This window comes from Parasteatoda tepidariorum, chromosome 10 (assembly GCF_982258835.1).
Source record: "Parasteatoda tepidariorum strain Cologne lab strain chromosome 10, Ptep-v5.0, whole genome shotgun sequence".
Lineage (NCBI taxonomy): Eukaryota > Metazoa > Arthropoda > Arachnida > Araneae > Theridiidae > Parasteatoda > Parasteatoda tepidariorum.
This window is the reverse complement of record NC_141764.1, coordinates 77004957-77029298: the sequence shown is the minus strand read 5'-3', so window position 1 is coordinate 77029298 and position 24342 is coordinate 77004957. Positions and strand designations below refer to the sequence as shown.

The 24342-nt window shown below is 31.1% G+C and overlaps 1 protein-coding gene across 1 annotated transcript; it reads right to left on the bottom strand.

Moving 5' to 3' along the window:
• Window positions 1–696: 696 nt before the first annotated feature.
• On the bottom strand, window positions 697–20164 carry LOC107437059 (ciliary microtubule associated protein 1A). Its single transcript, XM_043043438.3, has 7 exons — window positions 19711–20164; window positions 17098–17227; window positions 16141–16198; window positions 13926–14191; window positions 5702–5817; window positions 1623–1763; window positions 697–899 (listed from the first exon to the last, which is right to left on the bottom strand). The coding sequence occupies exons 1-7, from the start codon at window positions 20062–20064 to the stop codon at window positions 807–809; spliced, it is 1158 nt and encodes a 385-aa protein (XP_042899372.2). The 5' UTR covers window positions 20065–20164; the 3' UTR covers window positions 697–806.
• Between the last annotated feature and the right edge of the window lie 4178 nt (window positions 20165–24342).

Below are 24342 nucleotides of genomic sequence, written 5' to 3'. Positions count from 1 at the left end.
TCTGACCCCTAATATGTAAGGGGTAGCCGCAATCTGGGAAATATGTTCTCCATAATTTGGTCAGGAGGGCGGTTCGCAGTTCTGACCTCTTAATGTTAATTTTATTGTTTGCGTGTTTCCTATATCTCGAGAACTTTTAGTGCGAACTCAAAAATTCTTGCACACAATAATAAAATTTTTTCATTCGTAGATAATTCCATCCAAAATATAACTTTTAGTAAATATTTATTGATTGTTATTATTTTATGTAAAAACGGTCGAAAAAATTTTTAATTTGTAAGGCATACAATTTCTTACATCATTTTATTGTAATTTTACATGGCAAAACACAAAATGTGAGGGATATCGGTCGAATAGTTCCCGAGAAATCAAATTTAAAAAAAGCCATGTTTTTAAATTTCGATTTCTCAAGAACTATTTGTCCGATTTCGCTCAAATTTTGTAACTTGCCCTGTAAAATTGCTGTATTTAATTAACTTCCCATTAATTAATATTCTAACTTACGTGGAGAAACTTAGCTCAACTTAAACACGCCATTTTGCTTGGAAAAGATCGACTGGCGCTGACGCCAAATTACAACAAAAATTATCTCTGGTGCTTCACTACAACACTTTTAGTGTAAAATAGTTTGTTTTTGGAGTAATACTTTTTGGTGTAAAGTGTTAGGACCCACTAAAAGTTTCTACAATGTCACTTCTCAAAGATTAAAATTGTACTTTATTATGAAATCAAGCATGCACAATATAAAATTATTCTGTTAAAATGATGAATTGATTAATGTAAGTCCTATATAACTACTTTTTATACTAGTTTCCTGCTGCAAATCCAGGGTAAGCTTGGTAAGGTGAATGCCGTATTCCAAATGTGATTCTTGGTGTGCTGTATTTGTCGAATTTCACCTGAAATAAAATTAAAACTTTAGTTGGAGTAGAATAAAAGAAGTAAAACACTAGACATCATATTAAGCCTTTTCTCTTGTTGATATATTAATGAAATTTTAAGGTATAGTTTGTCTAAACTAAGAACTCCTCCCGAAACAAAGTCTAAGTCCGTCTGGTGCTATGGAAACAAGAATGGCGCATATTAAGGAGGGCAGCTTCACTCTAGGACTAACACAATAGACTGAATATATTCCCTTTCTCTAGCCGAACCAATCCGAAATCACTCTAAAACAGGGACACCGCACCCCTACTTGAAATAGTCATACCTCGTTGCCATAGTCACCGCCACAGGTCCAGACGAACGTCTGGAGGAGTTCTTATTTTTGACAAACTATATCTGACTAGTGCAAAAACACGATTCTGGGCAAAATTTTCGAAATTGAGTTAATTTTAAATTTAGAATTCCTGTACTCTCAACTTTCTAAAAATACTTTACTTCTGTTTGCAATTCAATCTATAACGGTTGTTGAGCTAGGTAATAACAGTTGATAGACTTCAAGCCTTTAAATGCATTTTTATCTCAAAAACAAATTGTTTCACAGTTTACATCACCTTAAACACGATATCTCACTATAACTATAATGTAACACTATAAATTAACATTATAATTCAACTGATATAACATAAATTATAATTCAAACTTTTAATTATCTATAAATTATAATTAAATGTTCAACTGACCAAATGAGAACTGTATGCAGCAGGGCCAGGTGAAGAACTGATTCCAGAGGGCAATGGAAATTTAACACCCATGTAAAATCCTGGACTCTTTGCCATATTAACATTGGTCGATGGTAACATATATGCAGCTGGTCCCGGATTCTAAAATTACAACAATCACAGCAATATTAATGACATTAAGAGTAAAGACATACATAGCAATGACAGTTGAAAAGTTTAGAGAATGAATATTTTAAAAAATACTTGAATGGATTTTTGTATATCTGTTTAAGGCTAATTTACGAAAGTTCTTTCGTTATTTTAAATAACGCTTTTTTAGTGAATTATAAGCTATTCTCATAAGTGTTGTGATTCTATGAGAGTTTTCCCTAACTGCTTGTTTAGATTTTGTTCATCTTTAAACAGCGCCATCTATTGCAACTGTGAATGTGCCTTGAAACGTTAGTAGGAAAAAAAAGCCACAGTCTTAAGAAAATTAAAAACGTTTATGATGTAATTTTTTTGCAATTGAAAAATGCTCTCAAATGCTGCGTAATTTGGACTAAAAGAATAAAATTTTCAAAAAAAAAAGAATTATTTGATTTTAATAAAATACATCTCTATGAAAAAATCCTGCCAAATTTGAAAATTTAAAAAAAAAAAACGTTTTTTGAAAACTTGCAAAATTTTAAAAAATATATATAGATAAATATTCTTTTTAATCTAATACAAATATTTGATCTTGTTTAATTCGCTTGTTTGGATTTCAAATATAGAATTAGCTTTGCTCTTAAACATATATATATATATTTTAATGACGTTTTAACTCTATTTTTTGTCGAAATGTACAAATTCAAAAACGTTATATATAACAGGGGGTCAGATAAATCTTGCGACAAGCTTTGAGAGAAATTAGAGCACATCATCAGGATAAAAATTGCATACAAATCCATGCTTGGAAATGTCATAGTACGTAGCTAGGGACACTTCCCTATTATTATCAGTTCAGGAGCACACGAAAAAACTGTTCATAATGAGGTTGATGCTTTCTTAACTCCCCTTGAAGTTTTTTTTAAAACATTTATGCGACCCCTTGTCTTACATAACATTTTTAACCCCCCTCCTTCTCGCTCCCGTGAAAATGACGGGGTGTGGTTTCGCCCTCTATTTCTCGCTCCCGTGAAATTTCCGAACTGGAGTGTTCAGTAGTAACGCGTCAATGTGAATAAAGCTATTTCATTCCTTTTGCCCCGGAAAACATTCTATTTCTCATTTTGCACACCAGATGGCAGAACCAGGATATTTTTAAGGTAATTGTAGATAGTTAGGTTATTTTAAACAAGATATCAGCACTAATCTATCAGCATCTACTATTAAAAATAGGCACTCTTATGACCGTTTTCTTGAATTGAAATTTTATTGATTTAACCGATCGTTAAGGGGTTGCTAGTAAATTTCTATGAAAAATAAATAAAAAATGCCATTACAAAACCAGCGACTTGGAACCGATTGTAAGTTTGAAATCAACGATAGAAAAGTATATACGATCTTTTAAATAAAAAAAAATCATGCAACACAAAACAAAGCAAAAAAATTGCTCCCCAGTGCCAAATTACCGAGCAATTATTTAATAACTTATAGAACAAAACTAGTTCAATAGAGATCAACGAATATAAATTGATTTTAAGCTAATATTGTTCTAAGATTTATTAAATAAATAAGAATACATAAAAAAACATTAAACTGTAAAAACGGTGGTGTTATATCGCTTCTAACACAATGTTAAACAACACAAAAAAATTGAATCAAGGAACACTTTATTCCGGGTTACAGTTCTGTTTTCTGTTGTGTAAGAAGTATAAATATATTATATTTTTTAAATCTCTGAGAACTGTATTAGATTATTTTATAATGTATAATTTCCATTCCCTTCCATTCAGTTAGGCTAAGTTTGTATTCGTCTTAAGATTCTCTCAGTGTTTTTAACAGGTGTTTGATTTACAAACTAATTTTATTTCAAGAATTAGTGTATATATGCATTCTAAATTAATGATTCTTACCATTATATTGCAATACAAAAATAACTTTACTGACTCTAATGTGCATCTAATCTTACTGCAATCATAAATTTCAGTGTTATTAAACAACAAGAATGGTGGCATCTACTTTACAATAAGTGGTGTAAAAGGTCATTGGCTCAATAAAATACTAGATCCAAGAGTTATATATTGCGTTTCACTACAACATTTAGGTGTAAAGTAGATGTCCCCATTTTTGGCGTACACTAAATTTTTTTGCAGTGTACAGTGCACCAAAGAAGTTAACACCCTGAATAACTTTTGATCTAATAGGTTATTCACGTTCTCGGATTCCATCTTAATCGTTCGAGGGGGTGACTTCAAATATGCTACTTAATTAGTGTAGACGATATTTTAAGTCACGAAATCAGATGTAGAAATGCCCTTTCTCTGAATAAACATGCCTTTTTTTCGGTGGATTCGGATTTCTGACTCCCACAATATAGGGTGTAACCACAATTTGGAAAATATGGTCCTCATAGTCAGGTCAGGAGAGCTATTCAAAGTTTGAACCCCTTAATGTTAATTTTACTTTTTTGAGTATATAACCACATCGCGAGAGCTTTTTAAGCAAATTGAAAAATTAACATTAAGTAGTCCAAACTTTGGAGATCTCTCTTGACGAAACTATCGGAGCCCTATTTCCCAGATTGCGGCTACCCCTGATATTTTAGGGGTTAGAAATCCGAATCCGTCGAAAAAATGATATATTTATTCAGAGAAAGTACGTTTTCGTGTCTGATTTCGTAACTTAAAATGCCATCTGAGATTACTAGTTGGCATATTTGCAGTCACATCCTCGAGTCATTAAAATTGAATCCTGGAATGTGAAGATCCAATCATTAGATCAAAAGTTATTCAGGATGGTCCCTTTTTTTGCGCAGCAGTACAATGTAGTTAAAATGTAAATTAGGTGTAAATTAAATGAAATTAAAAACGAAAATTTAGATTAAAAAAATATCCTTATAATTATGTCGAAGAAAGCAAAAACAATCCATTTATCTCCCTCAAGGAAGTATTTCTAAACAAAGAATTAACACGATTTGCGAGTGACATTTCAGGTATTCGAAATGACATTTCAGGTACCTTCCTTCTAAGTTACTATCTAACATAGTAAAATTTCTAAGACATCTTAAAAAAGAAAACAACTAAGCCTTTCTAATGAATGAAAATAAAACTACGGAGCACGATAAATTAGAATGTGTTACTTAAGTTTGGCTCTCCTGATATCTAACGTGTTTGAAAAAAAAAATATGAAATACATTTGAATCAGCGCATTACACAGTCACAAAATTAATCACATTCAGCATAAATTTAAATATATATATATATATATATATATATATATATATATATATATATATATATATATATATATATATATATATATATATATATATATATATATATATATATATATATATATATATATATATATATATATATATGTATGTATCGAAACATTGAATACAATGGTGTACCATATAAAATAAATCTATACCTGCATAATAGAGTATTAAAAATATCATCAAACCGTTAAAAAACCTATAACAAGTAAACGGGGGGAAATTTATATCAATGTGGCGGTTATAATTATATTTGTAATGTACACACCATGTAAAAAAAGACGTTAAAACGTTTGAGTTAAATTCTAAAATCTAGAATTGGGAAACTGGAACTCGAGAAGACGAAGTTAGCTGATATCAACTGGTTGTGTGTTAACAAGACGGCGTGTTAACGTTACAGTTATTAGGTTTGGTTGATTATAATAACGAATAAATTTTTGGATCAGAATTAATAGGGTACCTTCAGGTGACGTTATGCGTAGGTGTCAAACCTGATTGGTTGCTAAATCGTTGCATAAACAAATGCCACGATTCAGCAACCAAACAGGATCGATATCCACGCATGACGTCGCTTGCAAGTACATGATTGCCAGTATCTTTAGAAAACAAACAGAGGAGAAAAAACCACGAAATATATTAAAATCATAAGTTGTTGTTTTTTTTTTTTTTAATTTACTTGATCTAGTTTGGCATCAGGTGTTCTTTCTGCTTTTCCCATTGAATATGCTGGGCCTGTGACGTAGGGAGATTTTCCAAAACCAATTGACGATGGAAGCATATAAGCATTTGGAGCTGGAAAAATAAACAAAAAATGTAGTCAACCTAACGATATTTATTCTACTGCAATATATAATCCATTTTTGGGCGGAAAAAAATTATGTTAAATTTGAAAAATTAAAAGTGATCATATAGAAGAATATAGATTTACGCTCAGAGAAAAAAATGTGGTCAAAATTTTCTAAATAAGGTAAAATTTGCAATCATGGCTCTATGAGAACACTGAAAAGCTCAGTAATTTTTATCGCAGCACTTTGGTAATGAGTTTAGTAATATTAACAATAAAATATGGTATTATAAAGTGTGATAAAATTTGGTAAATGTGATAAAATGTATGCATTTTATCATGATACCTTAAAGCATGGCATAAAAGACATTAATTCGGTTAAATTTAGTTTTCAGATTTGTATTTTTTATTTTATGTGTGGTAATAAGAACTGTAATTTCGAAAACCAGGATTTCCTGAAAACCGCTACTATATGAATGGAAAAATTACCAAATGAATGGATTAAATACCGCATATTTTGACTTTATTAATCAGAATTACGGTGGGTTATTGTACCAGAAATGCCATTATACACAGTACGGTAACTTTGTCAGATTTTTTTGCTCCGGACGAAATTAGAAATAAATTTATGCATTCTCATATCAAGATTTTGTTTTTCATTGTACGATCAGTTTTCTGACACTCTTACTATTATCACCAAACTAAAATGAGCCTTTAAATTTTTCTCACAAAAATTTCTCAAGAAAAATACTTTATTGTTTGTTTTAGTAAACAATTAATGCCAAAATAGTTTTTTTTTATTAATTTGCATTCCATTGTTTTTCCTTTCCAGTTTCATATACTGCTTGGCGAAATGGTGTAATTTGCTGCAGTTTTTATTTTATTTTATAACCGTCGTTGAACAGCCGACCCAATTTTATGGGTTTGCGTCTACTAATGTTCAACTCCGTAGCCTTGTGATTTTGAACCCAATCCTGAAGACAAGGGAACTCCTGGATCGAGTATGGAGAAATTTGCCTTCGTGGAGGACTTTTTGAATGAGCTAACCTACATTTGCGTTGCATGGAGAGGAAGATTACGAGAACCTCCCACTGTTAGCCTGGCGGCAAGGGGACTCCAGACCATGATCCATCTACAAATGAGGATATTTCACGGTAGCACTGAGGTCGGTGCATGCCGGATGCGGAATTCGTATCGACTGGGTTCGAACCCGTTTCGGCGCATTGGAAGGTGAACGCTCTATCCCCTGAGCCATCGCGGCTTTTGCTACAGTTTCTATAAAAGGGAAATTTTTTAGATCAAAATGTTCTGCATTGTTTCCAAACCCAAGCTTCTGAAATCCCTCCAAGATAATAGTACAGAGCCACGGTTGATCAGGAGATAGAGCTAGAGGGTTCGCTGTTCAATAAGGCCAATCAGGTTCAAATACCAGCGGTCTCTGGCTAATACGAATTCTACTCCCGGCTCGCACCGACCACGGTGCTGACGTAAGAATATCCTTCTATCTATGCTGGTAATTGTATGATAGGTTAGAATCCTTTTGCCATCGGGCTAACCAAGGGAGGTTTTGTGAAATTGAATCATATAAGGAATGGTGGCTGTCGATATTTACGGAGAAAAAAAAATTTAACACTGTTCGGATCGGAATAGTTTTAATTCTGAAACTTCGTTAGAGATAGAACAAGACGAACGAACGATAATATGAACGATGATATCTGTTACAATTAGGAATGGCTTGATTTTTGCTTTCAAAACTTTTTTTTAAAGTTAATAAAAATTGGACAGCCACGGTAGCTCAGGGGACAGAGCATACGCCTCTCAATGATGTGAGCCAAGCTTGAATCCCAGCCCGAATTTTGCTCCAGACTCGCACAAAACACTGAGCTGACGTAAAATATTCTTGAGTGTTTGGCAGATCGCGGGTTAGAATCTTCTTGCCGATTGGTTAATTGTGAGAGGTTTTCGTGGTTTTCCTCTCCATATAATGCAAATACGGGTTAGTTCCATCGTTAAAAGTCCTCCATGAAGACTAGTTAGTCCCAATGCTTGATCCAGGAGTTCCCTTGTCTTCTGGATTGGGCTCAAAATTACAAGGCTACGGACTTGAACATAGATAGTGGTAAACCCATAAAATTGGGTCGGCTGTTTCACGGCGGTTATTAAGTAAAATAAAATAAAGATAATAGTGCAATCACAAAAGACATCAAATTGCCTATATGGAAATCAGGGAGCTTATGACCCATAAGGAAATATTGACCCATTTGATAATATGGCTTACCATTATATTAGGGGGACTGGAAAGTAATGTCGTTTCGACGCATTTGATATTTGTTATCGAGATTTTATTTTTAATCAATAATGTATTCACCCTCGTTATCAACAACCTTTTAATTCCGGATCAAAAATGAATATAAATGGATCAGGGGAAAAATAAATTGGCTTTTAAGATTAACGAATATGTAATGCACCGAAACTACTTTACTTTCCGGTCCCTCTAATATTGCCTTTAAAACCAAAATATATAAACATTCAAATTCTATTCCAGGAAATTAAATATAGATTTACTCTCATCTTATCAGCCTACCCAACCTCTGCAGGACAATATACTACAAAAGTATAGTTTATTAAAATGAAAAATAAGAGCGATAGCATGATAGATAACAGAAAAGAAATGTTGAAACATTAGTTAAACCAATAATGCCTTAAACTTACATAAAAGAATTAAGGTGTAGATGTAAGAAGTTAAAACCCATAACCACGATATAATAGTTGAGTGCACATATTGATTTTCAAACTTAAAATGGAACCCGCATGCAAATTACATAACAATAAATTTAAGATTTATCTTCAGTGGATTGTATTATTTAAAATTTAAAGTAAATACTAAATTTCTTTTAACTTCATGTTATATCTGAGAACACTCTAACATTTATTTTAGTTAATCAGGCTGGGATGAGGGCTATATAACTAGTACAAATAAGCTACGTGATATTTAACCTTTTCCGGGGGGCTGTGACAGCAGTTGTCACATCTGATCTTGGGATCCTGTGGTGGGCATGTGACACTTTCAGCGAAAGAATAGGGGAAAAAATCTCCTCCTCAGTTAAGAGACAGGATCAAGTTACAGTGGGATTTGTTTTATTGTTTTAGTCACTACGAGAGGTCTCACCTTTTTAAGTTAAGGGGAGAAAAGTTTTTTTACATTTTCCACGTATCTTCAAACATCTATTCCAAGTTTGGGTACATTTTTGTTTGTCTGTCGTTTTCTTAGGTCTTTTTTAGTCAGTTTCATTATTGTTATTTTTTTGTACAAATTTTTTCGTTCTAGTTGTGAGTTATATTTTGAATAAATTAATTTCTTTATTACAAATATAATTTAACGAATATTTTCAATTGTATGTAAAAGATATGTACAAAAAATCCAGGAATATATATATATATATATATATATATATATATATATATATATATATATATATATATATATATATATATATATATATATATATATATATATATATATATATATATATATATATATATATATATATATATATATATATATATATACATATAGGACAAATAAAAAAGAAAATTATAAATTACAATGTCAATACCTATTTTAAACTATATTAACAATTAAAATCTCCATCATGAAAATAATTTTATTGAATCTTTTATCTTTCTCACGTTTGATTACTATTAAAGGTTGTTTAAAAAGTTTTTTTTTCGTTCTATCAAATATTTTTCATCATATATTTACTTTAAAATTAGTGTAATTGTAGTGTGTCATTGCTTTACATTAATACTTTCAACGTATTTTGAAACATTTAAACACTTTACTGTTTAAAATGTAGAAGTATTATAACACATTTGAAGAATAGTTAAAAAAAACTTTGTTCTTTGGAATATTGTTTCAACGGGTAACTCAGTTTTTGAAAATTTCAGTTTGGTATCGCTGGCGTTATTTAAATCAGTTATTAAAGTTATATCTATTTTTTTATAAGCTCTTTGATGCCATATTAAAACGATTGGTTTATTTACATGTTTTCGCAAAAAATAAACAAACTAATGAGGTGCACAGTGATAATAAACACTCTTTTATTGAGTTAAAAAACGTCGGAAATTTTGAGGACCAAAGGGAAAAGCTTGGTCCATATCCATTTTTCAAGTAAATAATGGACAGATCTTCCTCTCTTGCATTTTGGGGATTTATATATGTATGGGGATATATATGTTTTAAGTGTGAAATCAGTTCTTCCTGAGAGTTATCATGCCGTGAAATCGGGTCATAATGCGGAAAAACCGTTTTGTTCGCGAGTAAAATCGACTTTTCTTTGAATCAATTTTTATATGCATGAAGAGTTTTTTTTCGTGGTCTTAATTCATTTAATTATAAATATCTATATTATACAGTATAAATATCAATATTTTAATTTATAAATATTTGTAACATTGCTGAAAATTTAATATCTTATCGAAAGATACTAAATCTTAGGAAAGAACATAAATAATTGTAATGTCATATTTTTGTAGACAGGTCTCTTCAGTCTGAGTTATTAGTGAATGGATTTAAGTCATAGCCAATGGAAAAGAAAATATAGGAAATTTAATTTGGTATTAACTCTTTGACTGAATTATTTTATTTTCATCTTTTTGAGCTGTCGACTTATGAAAAATACCGGTCATTTCAATAAATGATAAATATTTTTTTTCTTTATTCAGCAGAATGATTTATTTATTATTGTTATTATTATTATTGATAATAATAATGAAATAAGATAGCAAGGTAAATGAGGATAATTTTGCCCTAACTCCCGGCTAATTTGAAAGATCCTCTCTTGTTAAGAAAGTAAGATCATTTCGATTGAAAATTATGTTATCAAATAAATTCTTCTTATTTTATAAATTTTTAAGATTTCTTAAAAAATTATAAACTATAATAACTTTGTTAATTATTTAAAAATAAACATAAAAAAAATTTTGAATTAATTTTCAAAATAGTTTATAATAGTTTATATCATTCCTTTAAGAAATATCTTATGCGTTTACCGAACTCTAAATTTAAAACACGATTCTTAGCACATTTATCCCTTTAACTCTTAGTTAGAATCTAATATGCGTTCTAAATTTCAAACAAAACTTTTCTTCAACTTCCTTTATGTCTTTTTAAAATAGTTCCAAAAATGCGAAAACTCATAAATATTTCAGTTAATGTGCTTCAGTTGCAAATGATTAACATATAACAATCGGGCTCATTTCTTTTATTTTGCTGCAAATATCATGAAAAGTAAGCACTTTATAGAAACTGCATAGCATATATAATTTTTTTCCCTAGCATTTTTACATTTTTTTTGAAAAACATAGTCATTCACAATTGACTTCAACTTACTCATGTAAGAGATTTGTAGAATTTTATTGTTCAAAAATTTAGCTTCAATCTTATAAAAAGATACAAAACTGAGATATTAAAAGAATTTCTAGGAACTATAACTGAAAGTTATACTGTGTGTAGAAAGAAGGAAAGAAAAATGAAAATTGCCACAAAAGGAAAATGGTTTTCTTAAGAAAGTTAAAAATAGCGTTTTTGATTTCAATTTCTTAAACATAGAAAATACATTAGTAATTATAAATTATATATTTATAAATGTGACATTTAAAATATTTATGTATCCAAAAGTGTAAATACTCTTACGTAGTAATTAAGTATATATATTTTTCTTCGGAAATGCAGATATTTATTTAAAATCATGTAAGAAAATTTTTTTTAACTGCAGGAATTATAAGCAAAATTTCAAAATTCCAATAACTATATTAATAACACGAATTTAAAACATAACCTAAAAAAAAACTATTTATTTGAGTTTATGTAAAATATATTGCTTTGATATTTCATTTCAATTTGATTTAATTTACTTAAAAGAACGCTTTTCGATTCTGATTATTCCATATCTTTTACATACAATTGAAAATATTCGTTAAATTATATTTGTAATAAAGAAATTAATTTATTCAAAATATAACTCACAACTAGAACGAAAAAATTTGTACAAAAAAATAACAATAATGAAACTGACTAAAAAAGACCTAAGAAAACGACAGACAAACAAAAATGTACCCGAACTTGGAATAGATGTTTGAAGATACGTGGAAAATGTAAAAAAACTTTTCTCCCCTTAACTTAAAAAGGTGAGACCTCTCGTAGTGACTAAAACAATAAAACAAATCCCACTGTAACTTGATCCTGTCTCTTAACTGAGGAGGAGATTTTTTCCCCTATTCTTTCGCTGAAAGTGTCACATGCCCACCACAGGATCCCAAGATCAGATGTGACAACTGCTGTCACAGCCCCCCGGAAAAGGTTAACTATGTCTACATTTAAGGCGTCAGATCACTAAACAATGCATGTCAAACTATGTCCCCATCTTTTCACCTATCTCTACATCAACTATGTCTACATGTCAAACGTCAGATCACTAAACAATGCATGTCAAACTACGTCCACATCTTTTGTAGGAAAATAGACAGGACTATAGCATTATACTCTGCACCAAGTTAAGAAAAAAACCATTATCTCTATAGAGAGAGCCTGTTATCATTTAAGTGTCCGCCAAATCAATGCCAAGCTCCCAGCTCGAACGTATACTAACATCGCCAACTCTTGAAACGACGTGCACAGCCTTCTTTTTGCTCGCTTTCTTAAATCATGTGAAATGAGCACAACAAAACTAATTGAATAATCAATTAACAAATAATAAAAATTGTCAATTTATAAATGTAAAAATCACAACAAATATACGTCTTTCTATTCGCATTTTTTAAAAAATGATGAACGAATAATAAATATTGTTTTTTTGGAGACTATTTCTTCTATAGAACAAAAGTAAAAATTCCTTATCTCGCATTTGATTTGCTAAGGGCATGTGAGCATAAGAAGCGCCATTTGTTTCTTTTCTAGAACGTATGTTCTTATTTATCGAAATATGTCGCCAAGTCTAGGATTCCAATACGACTTCGAAACTTCAACCATTTTTTAATAATTCTGTGATATGTATCGTAAAAGATAACACGAATTAAATTTATGTCAGACGTGTTTAACTTAAAAGTTTCTTTTCTGATTTGAAAGCAGATTTGTATAATCTGATAAGGAAATAAAACAGAACTATACGCAGTCGATGGATGATTACTTATATCCTATTCAGCAATAGTCTTTTCTTAACCAGAGTGTAGAAGACTTAGCAAATTTACTTCATACCTATGCCTAACAAGAACATTGTTTTCCGTAATTATGGTCTAAATGCTTTAGTTTACTACCTGCTGAAAATCAAAATACAAATAACTTAAATGTCTTTTTAAAAAAATTCTAAAAATTGTACTTTTCTTCACTTAACGAAGATATTTCGTCACAGAAATTCTCTATAACCTTTATCTTTTTTATATAAATCTTTTTTTAGTTATATTTTGAGAAATTTTTGATTGATTTGACTTGTTTTAAACCAAACATCCTGCTCTTACTTACCATTCTTCAAACTTTGAATTTTATAATTATGTCTCAATATTTTTTTGTATACGTTTCCCTTCACGTGTATGTTTTTTATTTATTTTTCTTATTATTATTTATTAAAATATATAAATTCATTTCTGTAGTCACACTGACATGGACCTAATGATTCAAAAATAACTCATTCAATTTAGTTCTTCTTGTGTCTATTTGTTTCCTGTATTTTGATTTTTGTATCTGTTTCCTGTTTCCTGTATTGAATTAATAAATGTGTTTCATTCATTCAACTGGGGCCTAGGTAAAGTTGTTGTTAGGGTTATTAAGTTTGTACCAACAATCATTCTAAACTGTCAATAATAACAATCATGTTTGAAGCCTAGTGAGACATTTGAAAACTCAAATGTTGCGGTTATTAACAAACGAACAATCATTCTTAACTGTCAATAATAACACACAAGTTTGGAGCCTAGAGAGGCCCTCACAAAATCAAATATCGCAGCTATTAACAAATCAACAATCATTCTAAACTCTTACCAATAGCACACAAGTTTGAAACCTAGTGAGACATTTGCAAAATCAAATGTTGCTGCTATTAACGAATCAAAAGTACATTACCTGGAACAAACGGTATTTTCATTTTTCCTCGCTCTGATTGGCGCATGGTGTAAGCTGGTGATGCTGGAAAAACAAGTTTATCACCAGCATCTCGATTATAAGCTGCTGGACCGGGCGATCGATCGTCTACTTTATCATCGAATCTCTTTGCTGTCCCGATCTTCGGAGCCAAATTGCTGTCCTTCCCTTGATTAGTCACTTTGCAAATAGCGTTGATATCGTAAGCTCCTGGACCCGGTCCAAAAGTTGTGTCTCTCCACTTCAACCTATCATAAAGCATATTAGTTTTACGATTTTAATTGACACCTCCTAAAAGAGAGAAAGGCTTACGCACGGATCAATTTAGTAAGCCGACGTAACGAACATAAACTGCGCAGTGGAGGTTGTAATAATAAGAAAAATTTCACCACGTTCGGACTACTAAGCTACGCAATGGAGGAAAATACAAAAGATGGCATTAAGTTTGGATTACTAAGGGATCGTATTTGAAGTTAATGGTAACCCGTGCAGAGGCCTTCTCTCTTCTGAGATGTATTACTTTAACTATCTGCCAAACACTTGTATCTTAGTGTTCCATTGCGTAAATCACAGTAGGAACAATGATACTTAATAGTTTCAGCAATGCTTTCATTGGAATCATAAAGTTTGAAATCAGCTTCATGCAGAGCAGCTATTTTCAAACATTTTATTTGGCTGTTTCGAAAATTAATTTTATTTCAAGACTTGCTCGCGAAAAAGTTTGATTTATTCTGAGTAGTGGTTTTTGTACGGTGCCTTTTTAAGTATGGAAAGTAAAAAACTGCACTTTAGGCTTATTTTACTTTTGTACTATCATTAAGGTAAAAATAATGTTCTAGGAAGAAAAACACAGTACACCAAACTCAATTTGGTTTGCGATATTTCGATCCGGCAATTTTGATGTTGTAATCCACCACGCTCTGGAAGGCCAATTGAAATTGATGAAGACACAATAAAGGCATTAATTTATGCAAATTATTAACTAGCAACTCGTGAGATTCCTGAAAGAATAAATTTATCGAATTTGACAGTTCATGATCATTCGAAAAGCTTAAATTTAACCTCAAATCACGACACATGGGTTTCTCAATGCTCTTACGATAAACAATTTGTGCCATCTTATTGACCTATGGGATTTGCTTCTCAAAAGTAAAGAAAATTGTCCATTTTTGAAGGGCATCACCACTGACCACGAAAAACAGGTTGTCTACAACAATCCAGTCTTTTAAAAAAAAAAAAATTTGGACGGTAAAACTTTTCTATCGAAGGAAGAAGCCTAAAATCACCTAAATCTTTTTTTTTTTTTTTTTTTTTTTTTAATAAGAAACAAATACTTTAAGAGCGTGAACTCATTCCACTACCAGAAGATAAGATGACAAAAGTCATTGGACCAGAATGGGCAATATATAGTTCAATAAAATATTTATTCACTATAAGAAAAAAACATCTAAACACAAAACAAAAGGGAGATACTTCCGTATCGTGATCTGTTGAGGCCAACTACAATCGCCAAGATGCCAAATAGATTTTAAACTTGCAAATTTTTTTTAGAAAAACCTGTAGATGTTTGCCCGGGAGTGGCTACGAGTTATACCTTTCGAGTTGGTCTCCTTGTGGGATGTTTTTTTTTTTTTTTTTTTTTTTTTTTTTAAGTTTCTCGCCGGTTACTGTCCGGAAGTTACCAAGACTTGGCGATTATTCTGCCACAGATCACGATACGGAAATCTCCCCAAAAAAGCTTCATTCAGGTATTCAGGTTACAAAATAAACGATTTTGAAGTTCTTGAGGAAAAAAACAAGACTCGTGATTATTTTTCAATATTTCTCTTTGTCCAAAAAACGGTACTTTTTCATTGTCTGAGTACCAGATCAATGCTCCCTTGCGTATGTTCTCCGCAAGTTCTGTTCAGAACTGCTATGTGATTAGCCATGGTTGTGAGATGTGTGGGAAACTTAATATTATTCTGTAGCAACAGGTTATAATTGCGTTGAACATACACACCGGAACGTGTAGTATGGTGTACGGCAAGCTATTGTGCAAAATCTCTCTTATAATATTTCAACACTTTTAATCAATTTATTAACAGAAGTAGCATATGCGTAACTTCTATGTAATTTTCAATTCAAATTTCGCTTAACAAAGTTGTATTTTTCTCTCATTAAAAGTAAATCATTAATTTAAAATTCTCATACATACCTCTGACCCATTTTATAGCTGGGAGCTCTAGTTTTACTTGGATCATGCCCTTCACTTCCTACATTGAAAATAAATAGCATCAATTATAGATTATAGGAATTATTTTAAGTATGGCAATTTTTTAATATTTTTAAAGATTACTTTATACTATTAGTACTTTTATACTTACAATTAATACTTTGCAATTACAATTAGTACTTTTATACTTAACTTTGATAAACCGCTAGGGTAGTTAACTTTCATAAACAGCTAGGATTGTCTAGTTGGTAGGGTGTTGGGCCCATGTCCGAAATGTCGTGTGTTCGAATCATGTCTACCGAAGTCTCCCGTCTATCTTTTTTTTATATATACTAAGTTCAAACAGAAAAATTTTTGACAAGTTTTTATCCTAAAAAACAAGGATTTAAACAACGTTCTTTTTTCTTTTATTAATTGAATCAATTTTTTTTTTGCTATTAACGAACAGCTATTGTAAAAATTTTCGATGCTCTATCGATAAAAACTAATTGGTTTTGAGCAAAATATTTGCTGGGGGTATTTTGGACATCGTCAAAATTTCCAAGCTTTTCGAAACGATTTCTTTTAGCGATAGGAATAATTGGAAATCCGATGGCACAACATCGGATGTGTAAGACGGGTGCGGTGATACCTCCCACCATAAGAAATTAAATTTTATACAGGGTAGGCATACCTGGTCGATAAGATGTCAGGTGGATCAAAATTACCGAATTTCAACTTATAAAACGAACTTTGGCAATGTCCAATGCACTTGGATAAACATACACAAAGTTAGAAACTGTAACTGCTTACCCCAACAATACGAACAAATCAAATTGGTAAAACACTGAACCGAGGAATCAGCAAAATCTAAATTAATCTAAATTAGATAAATAAAATAATGCATGAAAAAATAATGTTAACATGAATTTAAATACCATAAAAGAAATTAAAACTAACCTATTGTGGATGGTAAATTAACAATCGCTGGCCCTGGGCTGCCTGACATCGCTCCAATCGGACGTAAAGGTTTCGTTGGTCTCCATTCCCCTTGATACACATAATAACTGAGATAATCTTGATTTGAGGGCTGTCACGAAATAAGGAAAAAACAAGGGGGGAATTTAAAAATAGTAATAATTTTTTTTTAAAAATTAAAAAATGTATAAAAAAAGAGATATTAATTAGATTTTTGTTCCATCTAATACTAATAAGTCAATGGGGTACTCTCACCTCGACAAGAAAACAGCTGATGCTACAACCACCTAACCGGTAATCGCAGTGCCAGCCGGTTGCTTATAAAAAAAGGTGGCAGAATAACGTTACAGGCGTTAAATGATGTAAGTGGAATCTGTAGGGGTCACAAAGTCTTCCAAGTTTCCATACCTCTGAGGGTACTGATCTAGAAGTTCCCTTGTCTTCTGAATTGGATTCATAATTGCAAGGCAACTGAATTGAACATTGGTAATCTTAAACTTAAATTTGGGTCAACTATTCAACGATGGTTATAAAATAAAATGAAATAAAAAGTTTTCCCGTTAGTAGCCGGAAAACTTAGGTCATTGAAATTTAAATCTTCATCGGGTACGGAGCCCTAGTTGAAATGTAAACATTGTAACTTGTTGGAAAGTGGTCAAAATTACTGTTGGCGATAAATTCTACCTGTAGTGGATAAAAAAAAAACTCTAAAAACTTGTATTGTATTCAGACATAGAGCTCCAGTTGAAATTTGAGAACTCTAGCTAGACGGAAAGTGGCAGAAATTTTAATTACAAGATTCTACTCTCTCTCTGACAAGAAAATGAATTTGGTAAAGCGTGGTTATAAAAAGTGGCTTGAGAACGAATAAAATGCATGTTCCTAAAACATTGCCTTCGGAGGCTGCTTTCTAGAATCTTTGCAAAGATTGTTATCCTTTATAACTTCATCATCATTGGCACGACAGTCTGTGGTGGGCCTTGGCCTACACCAGAACATTTCTCCTGTGCAGTTTTGTCACCAGAACTTGCCAGTTCAATACTCTGGTCATTTTGAAATTCACGTCCAGCCATTGAAGTTTGGACTTCTTTTAGCTCTTTTACCAATTCGTTCGTTTTAAAATCTTGTGTTGGGTTAGTTGTATGATGTAAAAAAAAACCAGTGAATCTCATTCTGTTTTAATTAAATCAAATTTTGTTAAATAAATATTTATATGTAAAATACATAAAAAGGGAACACAATCCTGATTCGCCCTCCTCGGTCACAGTTCTTCTATTGGCTTTTCTTGCCCTGTTTTTATTCTTCTTCTTTTTTCTCTCTCGGCGACAGTGGTTTTTCTAGTTCTGTTTCTCATCTTCATTTTTCGTCTTTGCGTTTTATATTTCAAATCACTTTTGTTTCTTCTCATACGAGTCTAGTCGTGAAAATGAGCGTCCATTTTTGAAACGCTTGCAACATGTCGACTGTGACTTGTTAGTCACATATTTTTGAAGCGAATTAAGTTTTTAATCAGGTAATAACTTACTACTTCAGTATCTTGGGATTATTTATTTAACACTGAAGATAGTTTTATCTATTTTTATGCGTAAAAATTATTTAAAAGAAAAAAAGAGGTGAATTGACATAGTTAATAAGACAGAATTTTCAAAATCAATTATAATTGTCCACGTTAAGGATGTTCGTCTTTTCTTTACGCTGTTAAATATTAATTCGATGACTTCAACTATGACTGAGAGTTATTTTACGATAAAAATTTTAAAAATATTTATTGTAAACTCTCTGACAACGCAGGTTCGAATCCCAGCATTTGACATTCACGTTCACTTGCGAATATTCTGTGCAAAGCAAATAAAACGATTTCGGTCCTCTTTAGGACAGGCGCACGCAACCAAAAGGATGCCAAGAACTTTATAAACTATAATTCCAAATCTTTCTATTACGTATTGCTTATATGAATTATTCCTACTGGCCCATTTTTATCGGAGCAGTCATGAGAAATTTCTACGTGTAATGTTCGTTGTCAAAGTATTATTTCTCAGGAACTTTTCAACCGATTTCTTACTTTAAAGATTTTGTTATTGAAAATTACGTAGCAAGATTTGGACAGGAATGTTATTTGGATACAGATATAAATGAGCCTATAGTTACTCATCCATAAACAGATGGAGTATCTCTCAAACAGAGCATGTCTAATGAGAGGAAAGTTTATCAGAGTTGACTGCTTATCAGTAAATTATTTTGATCAGTAAAAGAATTTTTTCTTCTGATTTAAAAATTGTTGAAAAAACGTTTCCGTATTCAGGCATTTATAATTTTTGAACCTTAAGTATTAGGTTTTTAGTCTAAATTTAAAATGTTTAGGGAATTAACCATATTCACTATCAAATAAATATTCAAAATATTATTAATCCTATATTGAGCTAACGACAAAAGCCTTGACGAAAATTTAACTAATTGGAACATTACGGCACATTTACAGCTAACGTTTCTGTGTTATTCAATTGGCGAAATCTGCATCTTTGGAATACCAGAAAGTATGAACCTATACTGCCAAAGGAACTAGAACTACACTTATGAAAGAAAAACATCATATACCAGAGGATACTGTTCAATCTCACTAGCCAAAGACATCGGTTTTTCAGATGTTTCCTCCTCTTCTTTGTGAAATACAAATTTTACCTTTCCCTGCGCTTCCGTTTCAGATGCTTCTTTCCTTCCTGTTAGATGCTTCTTGCTAGCCAAAGTCATCTTTTTATCTTTTTCAAGTTTCGTTTCCTGTTCTCCCTTCTGATATACAAATTTTACCTTTTCCTTTTGGTCCATTCCGGAGCTTTCAGGTGCTTCTTTCCTTCCTGTTTTACCAGCCGAAGTCATCTTTTTATCTTTTTCAGGTTTCGTTTCCTGCTCTTCTTTCTCAAATACAAATTTTACCTTTTCCTTTTGGTCCATTTTAAAACTTAATTTAGAATTAAATTATAAAAAAAAAAATTTTGATTGATATCTAACACATAATCTGTTACTAGAGAATTTTGATTTGATGTTTTGTTTTTTCACGAGTTGAATTTGAATCAAATAAGATACGTAATTTTATAATTATACCTCATATTTTTTCTAGAAATTACATTATAGCTTGCATGTTAAATTATACTAACGCTTGAAACCAGCACAGCATTTTAAGAGATAATTTTCATGACGTATGGGGCAACGATCACCGAAACTGGGCTTCTTTTATTTATAGGTGCCCTTTTGAAATCTGGCGTTAAAAACCTATTGTAATTTAATGGCTATTATCAACAAACAACTGAAATGATTGCATGTCTATGAATCTTGCCCATACCTTTCTGCCTATACTGATGTCCATTAACGACTAGAGTTGTGGTTTTCTATCATCTGACAATAGGATACTTACGAATGACGTATTGTGGGTAACTAGATCTTGATTGATTGTTGAAACATGACATTTGTTTACGTTAGCAGCTGCTCTTTCCATTCAAGTAAGCCAAGCCCGTCAAGTAATAATTATCTTAAATAACACATACTATATTCTTTCACAAAGATTTCAATTATTTCACCATATATTTCGTACACGCTTACAATAAAATACATAAACAAATTATAAATCTAAGTTAAGTAAAAGACGTAGACAAGAAAGAATTATAATTTAACAAATTCGATGTGCGATCAATTAACTTCTCGTTAACTAATAACATTCTAACTTAGGATGAGAAACTTAGTTCGACTTAAACACGCCATCTAGTTTATAAGCGATTAGCTGAGGTCATAGGTCACGTGTCTGTGTATCAGTGACCATCTTCTTCTCGAGTTGCACGTACCCAATTCAAAGTCCTACAGGAGAATGGAGTCAGTCTGATTGCACTTGGTTTTTTATGCAGATCCCTTGGCATCTTCAGAAAAAAGATTTTAGGATATGCTTTCCTGAACTCTCAGAAAAAAAGATAAATGTGTATTTTGAAAAAGTTCTTCACGATGTTCTTCAAGTAATCCTCGAAGTAAACATACGTCTGTCGAGAAATAATCAGTGTAAGTTTTAACCATAAATGGCGGAAAGAGCTGTTAAGGCATTGTTTCTGTTTGTGTTTTAAATTACCTTGACGAGACAGGTTTCTAAATTACTTAACAATAAAAAAGACGTAAAGGAATAGATAGTGAGTTGAAAATACCTTAGCAAGAGCGACTTCGTGCATCCAAGAATTAGCGAAGAAAAAACAATTACATACATACTATTAAGCAAAAAGTGAAAACAATATTTAAATTATATGTTTTCTAATAATTGCAGTATTTATATTTTGCTCAAGCAATTAGTTTATTGATTTAAAAAAAATAATTTTGAAACATTTAAAGAAACAACTTCTCTATTGTTCCGCATGAGAAAGTAAAAAATAAAGCACTTGGAGTAACTTAATTAATAGTATCAGTTATTTTTCCAGATATAATCTCCATTTAATGCAAAGTTTATCTCAAAATTTGTTGGTAAAGTTTTTAAGAACAGCAAATGAAAAGTCAGTGGTTTATTCATTGCTATTCTTGTTATTCGAAAATTGCCGATTTTTTGTCTGATTTTAGTTCAGAACTTATTACCCATTAGCAAAATGGGTGTTGTTTTGGGTTTGATGGGGTACGCACCATATTTGGACGTTATCACACTTTTCAACTACGTTCAAGAGTAAAAGTAAACAGCTCGCATGCGCCGTCATTGCATGCGTTGCTATAGCGACAGCTGCTGTTTGATGATTTATTTAGAATTCTTTTTTTTCACTTTTAATTTTGTTATGCATTAAGTTGAATTTATTTCTGATTACCAGAGATATCCCTTTAATACTTCTTCAGTTGTGAATAAAAGAGAATTTCATCATTTGAATGAAATATTTGCTTTTATTGTTTTAGTTAAGAATCAGAAATTCTAACCAACAGTTCAAGCTGAATCGTTTCCAATAATAATTCAGGTGAATATCCCAAAAAAAAGAGTGTCAAAAAAATTAGACAACAACCATTTTGCCAATGGGTAACCTGTGATCACCTTTCGGCGATCACAATTTTTTATTTTTCTTATTTTAACAAATATTTCAATTCACAATTATTTCAATTCTCCTTATTTCAATTACCGTTAATTTTAAATTATTTATTTCTATAGAGATGCCCAAGTCAGAGGCTGAATTAAATCAGCGTTCCAATATCATTCAATCAACATTCGTATTCCTTTCCCAATAGAATCGTATCCCAATTGGTTGCATTTGTAACTGATTGATCATTGATGGATTTTCAGTGGACAGGTAAGTGAAATGACGTCAGCTTAGACATCTCTATAGAAACATATTTTAAAAGCTCAATGGGATACCTGCAAGTGACATTGTGTGGGTATCTCGATCCTGATTAGTTGTTAAAAAGTGGTATTTGTTTACGTTAGCAACTGTTCTTTCCATTCTAATTCGAGTAAGCCAAGCCCACCGAGTGTTAATTCCCTTAAATGACACATTTTATATTCTTTCACAAAGATTTCAATTCTCACTACATATTTCTTGCTTAACACAAAGACAGGCACGAAGCAATGTGGAATATTAACTAATTATGCATCGAAGTTGCCAGGTACACAAAATAAAAATATACCACGGTTACAATAAAATACATAAACAAATAATAAAAGACGTAGAAGAGAATGAATTTTATTTCAACACATTTGATGTGCAGCACTGTATTTAATTAACATTCTAACAAGTGTTGAGAAACTTAGCTCAACTTTAACACACCATTTTGCTTATAAACGATCAGCTGGAGCTGACATCATAGGTCACATGCGTAGGTATCAGTGATCTTCTTCTTCTTGAAGTGCAAGTACTTAATTGGCTACTTGCAACTCGAGAAGTGAAATGATTATGTCTAACCATGATATTTAAATCAGATCACAGAAGAGTTTGGGGAAAGGCCACTTTGGGTTTGAAAATGTATGTTAGTTTGAAACGAAAAAGACTACCTCGAATGATTCTGCCATCTTGAGAAAATAATGAGACATTAAAGTTTTTCTTTTTCCTTCAAGAAGTATTGTAAATAAAATTTACTTTACTTTAAAAAATTTTTTACTTTTTTTATTGAGAGAAACAAATTTTTTTTTTTTTTTTTTTTTCAAATAAAAAAAAAATTGCAAAATAATCCTTTATGATGGAGAAAATAAGTTACTCTCTGGTACTAAATCTTCAAACCATAAGATTTAATTACTTGAAAACTTTGCTATGACATAGACTTATAATTATATATTATAATTGTATAATTTTATTAACTAAACTTATAATTGTATATTATATAATCATTATAAATAAATAATTATTATTAATAAATACGTGATTATTACAAATAATTGAAGTTTTATCTAACAGCAGGGATGAGATTAGCCAAAAGGTAAAAAAGCTGAATTTCCACGATAGTAAATTTTACGCAAGCACAACCCTTTAGTAATAAATTCTGGACAGTTTAAGGTAATAAATAATGTGTTGACATACAATTGTGTACTAATCTATTATTAAATAAATGACTACATTGATACTTAACATTTAGTGAAAATAAAAATTACTAATTGAAAAAATAAAGCTGGAAATTATATTTTTCCTCAGTTCACATAAGAGACAATTATTACTTGAAAAACCACCTGGTTTAGCAAACTAAAACTACTGAGAATATACATTAATATTTCATTTCTTTTAATAAATACTGTTATGTGATTTATAGCAAATATATCAGTAATATTACTTTTTAAATTATATTGGAAAAAAAAACTTTAACAATGGACCGAATCATTATGTTCATATTGTAGTCTAACTAGAGCACTCTGAAACATATCGATAACAGGGAAGTAGAAATATATAGTAACTCCTTAACATACAAAAATTGCTATTTTAGTTTGAAAAATTACATGACAATCAGCAACTGTTTAAATAATTCTTTTTTATTTGATAAGACTTTTGCATTTTATAGCATAAATAACAGCAATTAAAAATAAAATTTTGATGATGAGTGAATAAACTCTTTTTCCAAAAAAAAAATTTAATTAAATCCCTTTTTAAGTGATTGCTTTTGTTTGCTATATCTTTTATTTTTGCTATATTTAGTCGTTAGTCCATCTTCAAACATCTTGTGACAAATCCTATTTTTTCTTCTTTGCAAGCACAGAATGTAAGTTTTGAATATATTCCCTTCCAGTTTCTCTGATGTTGTAAC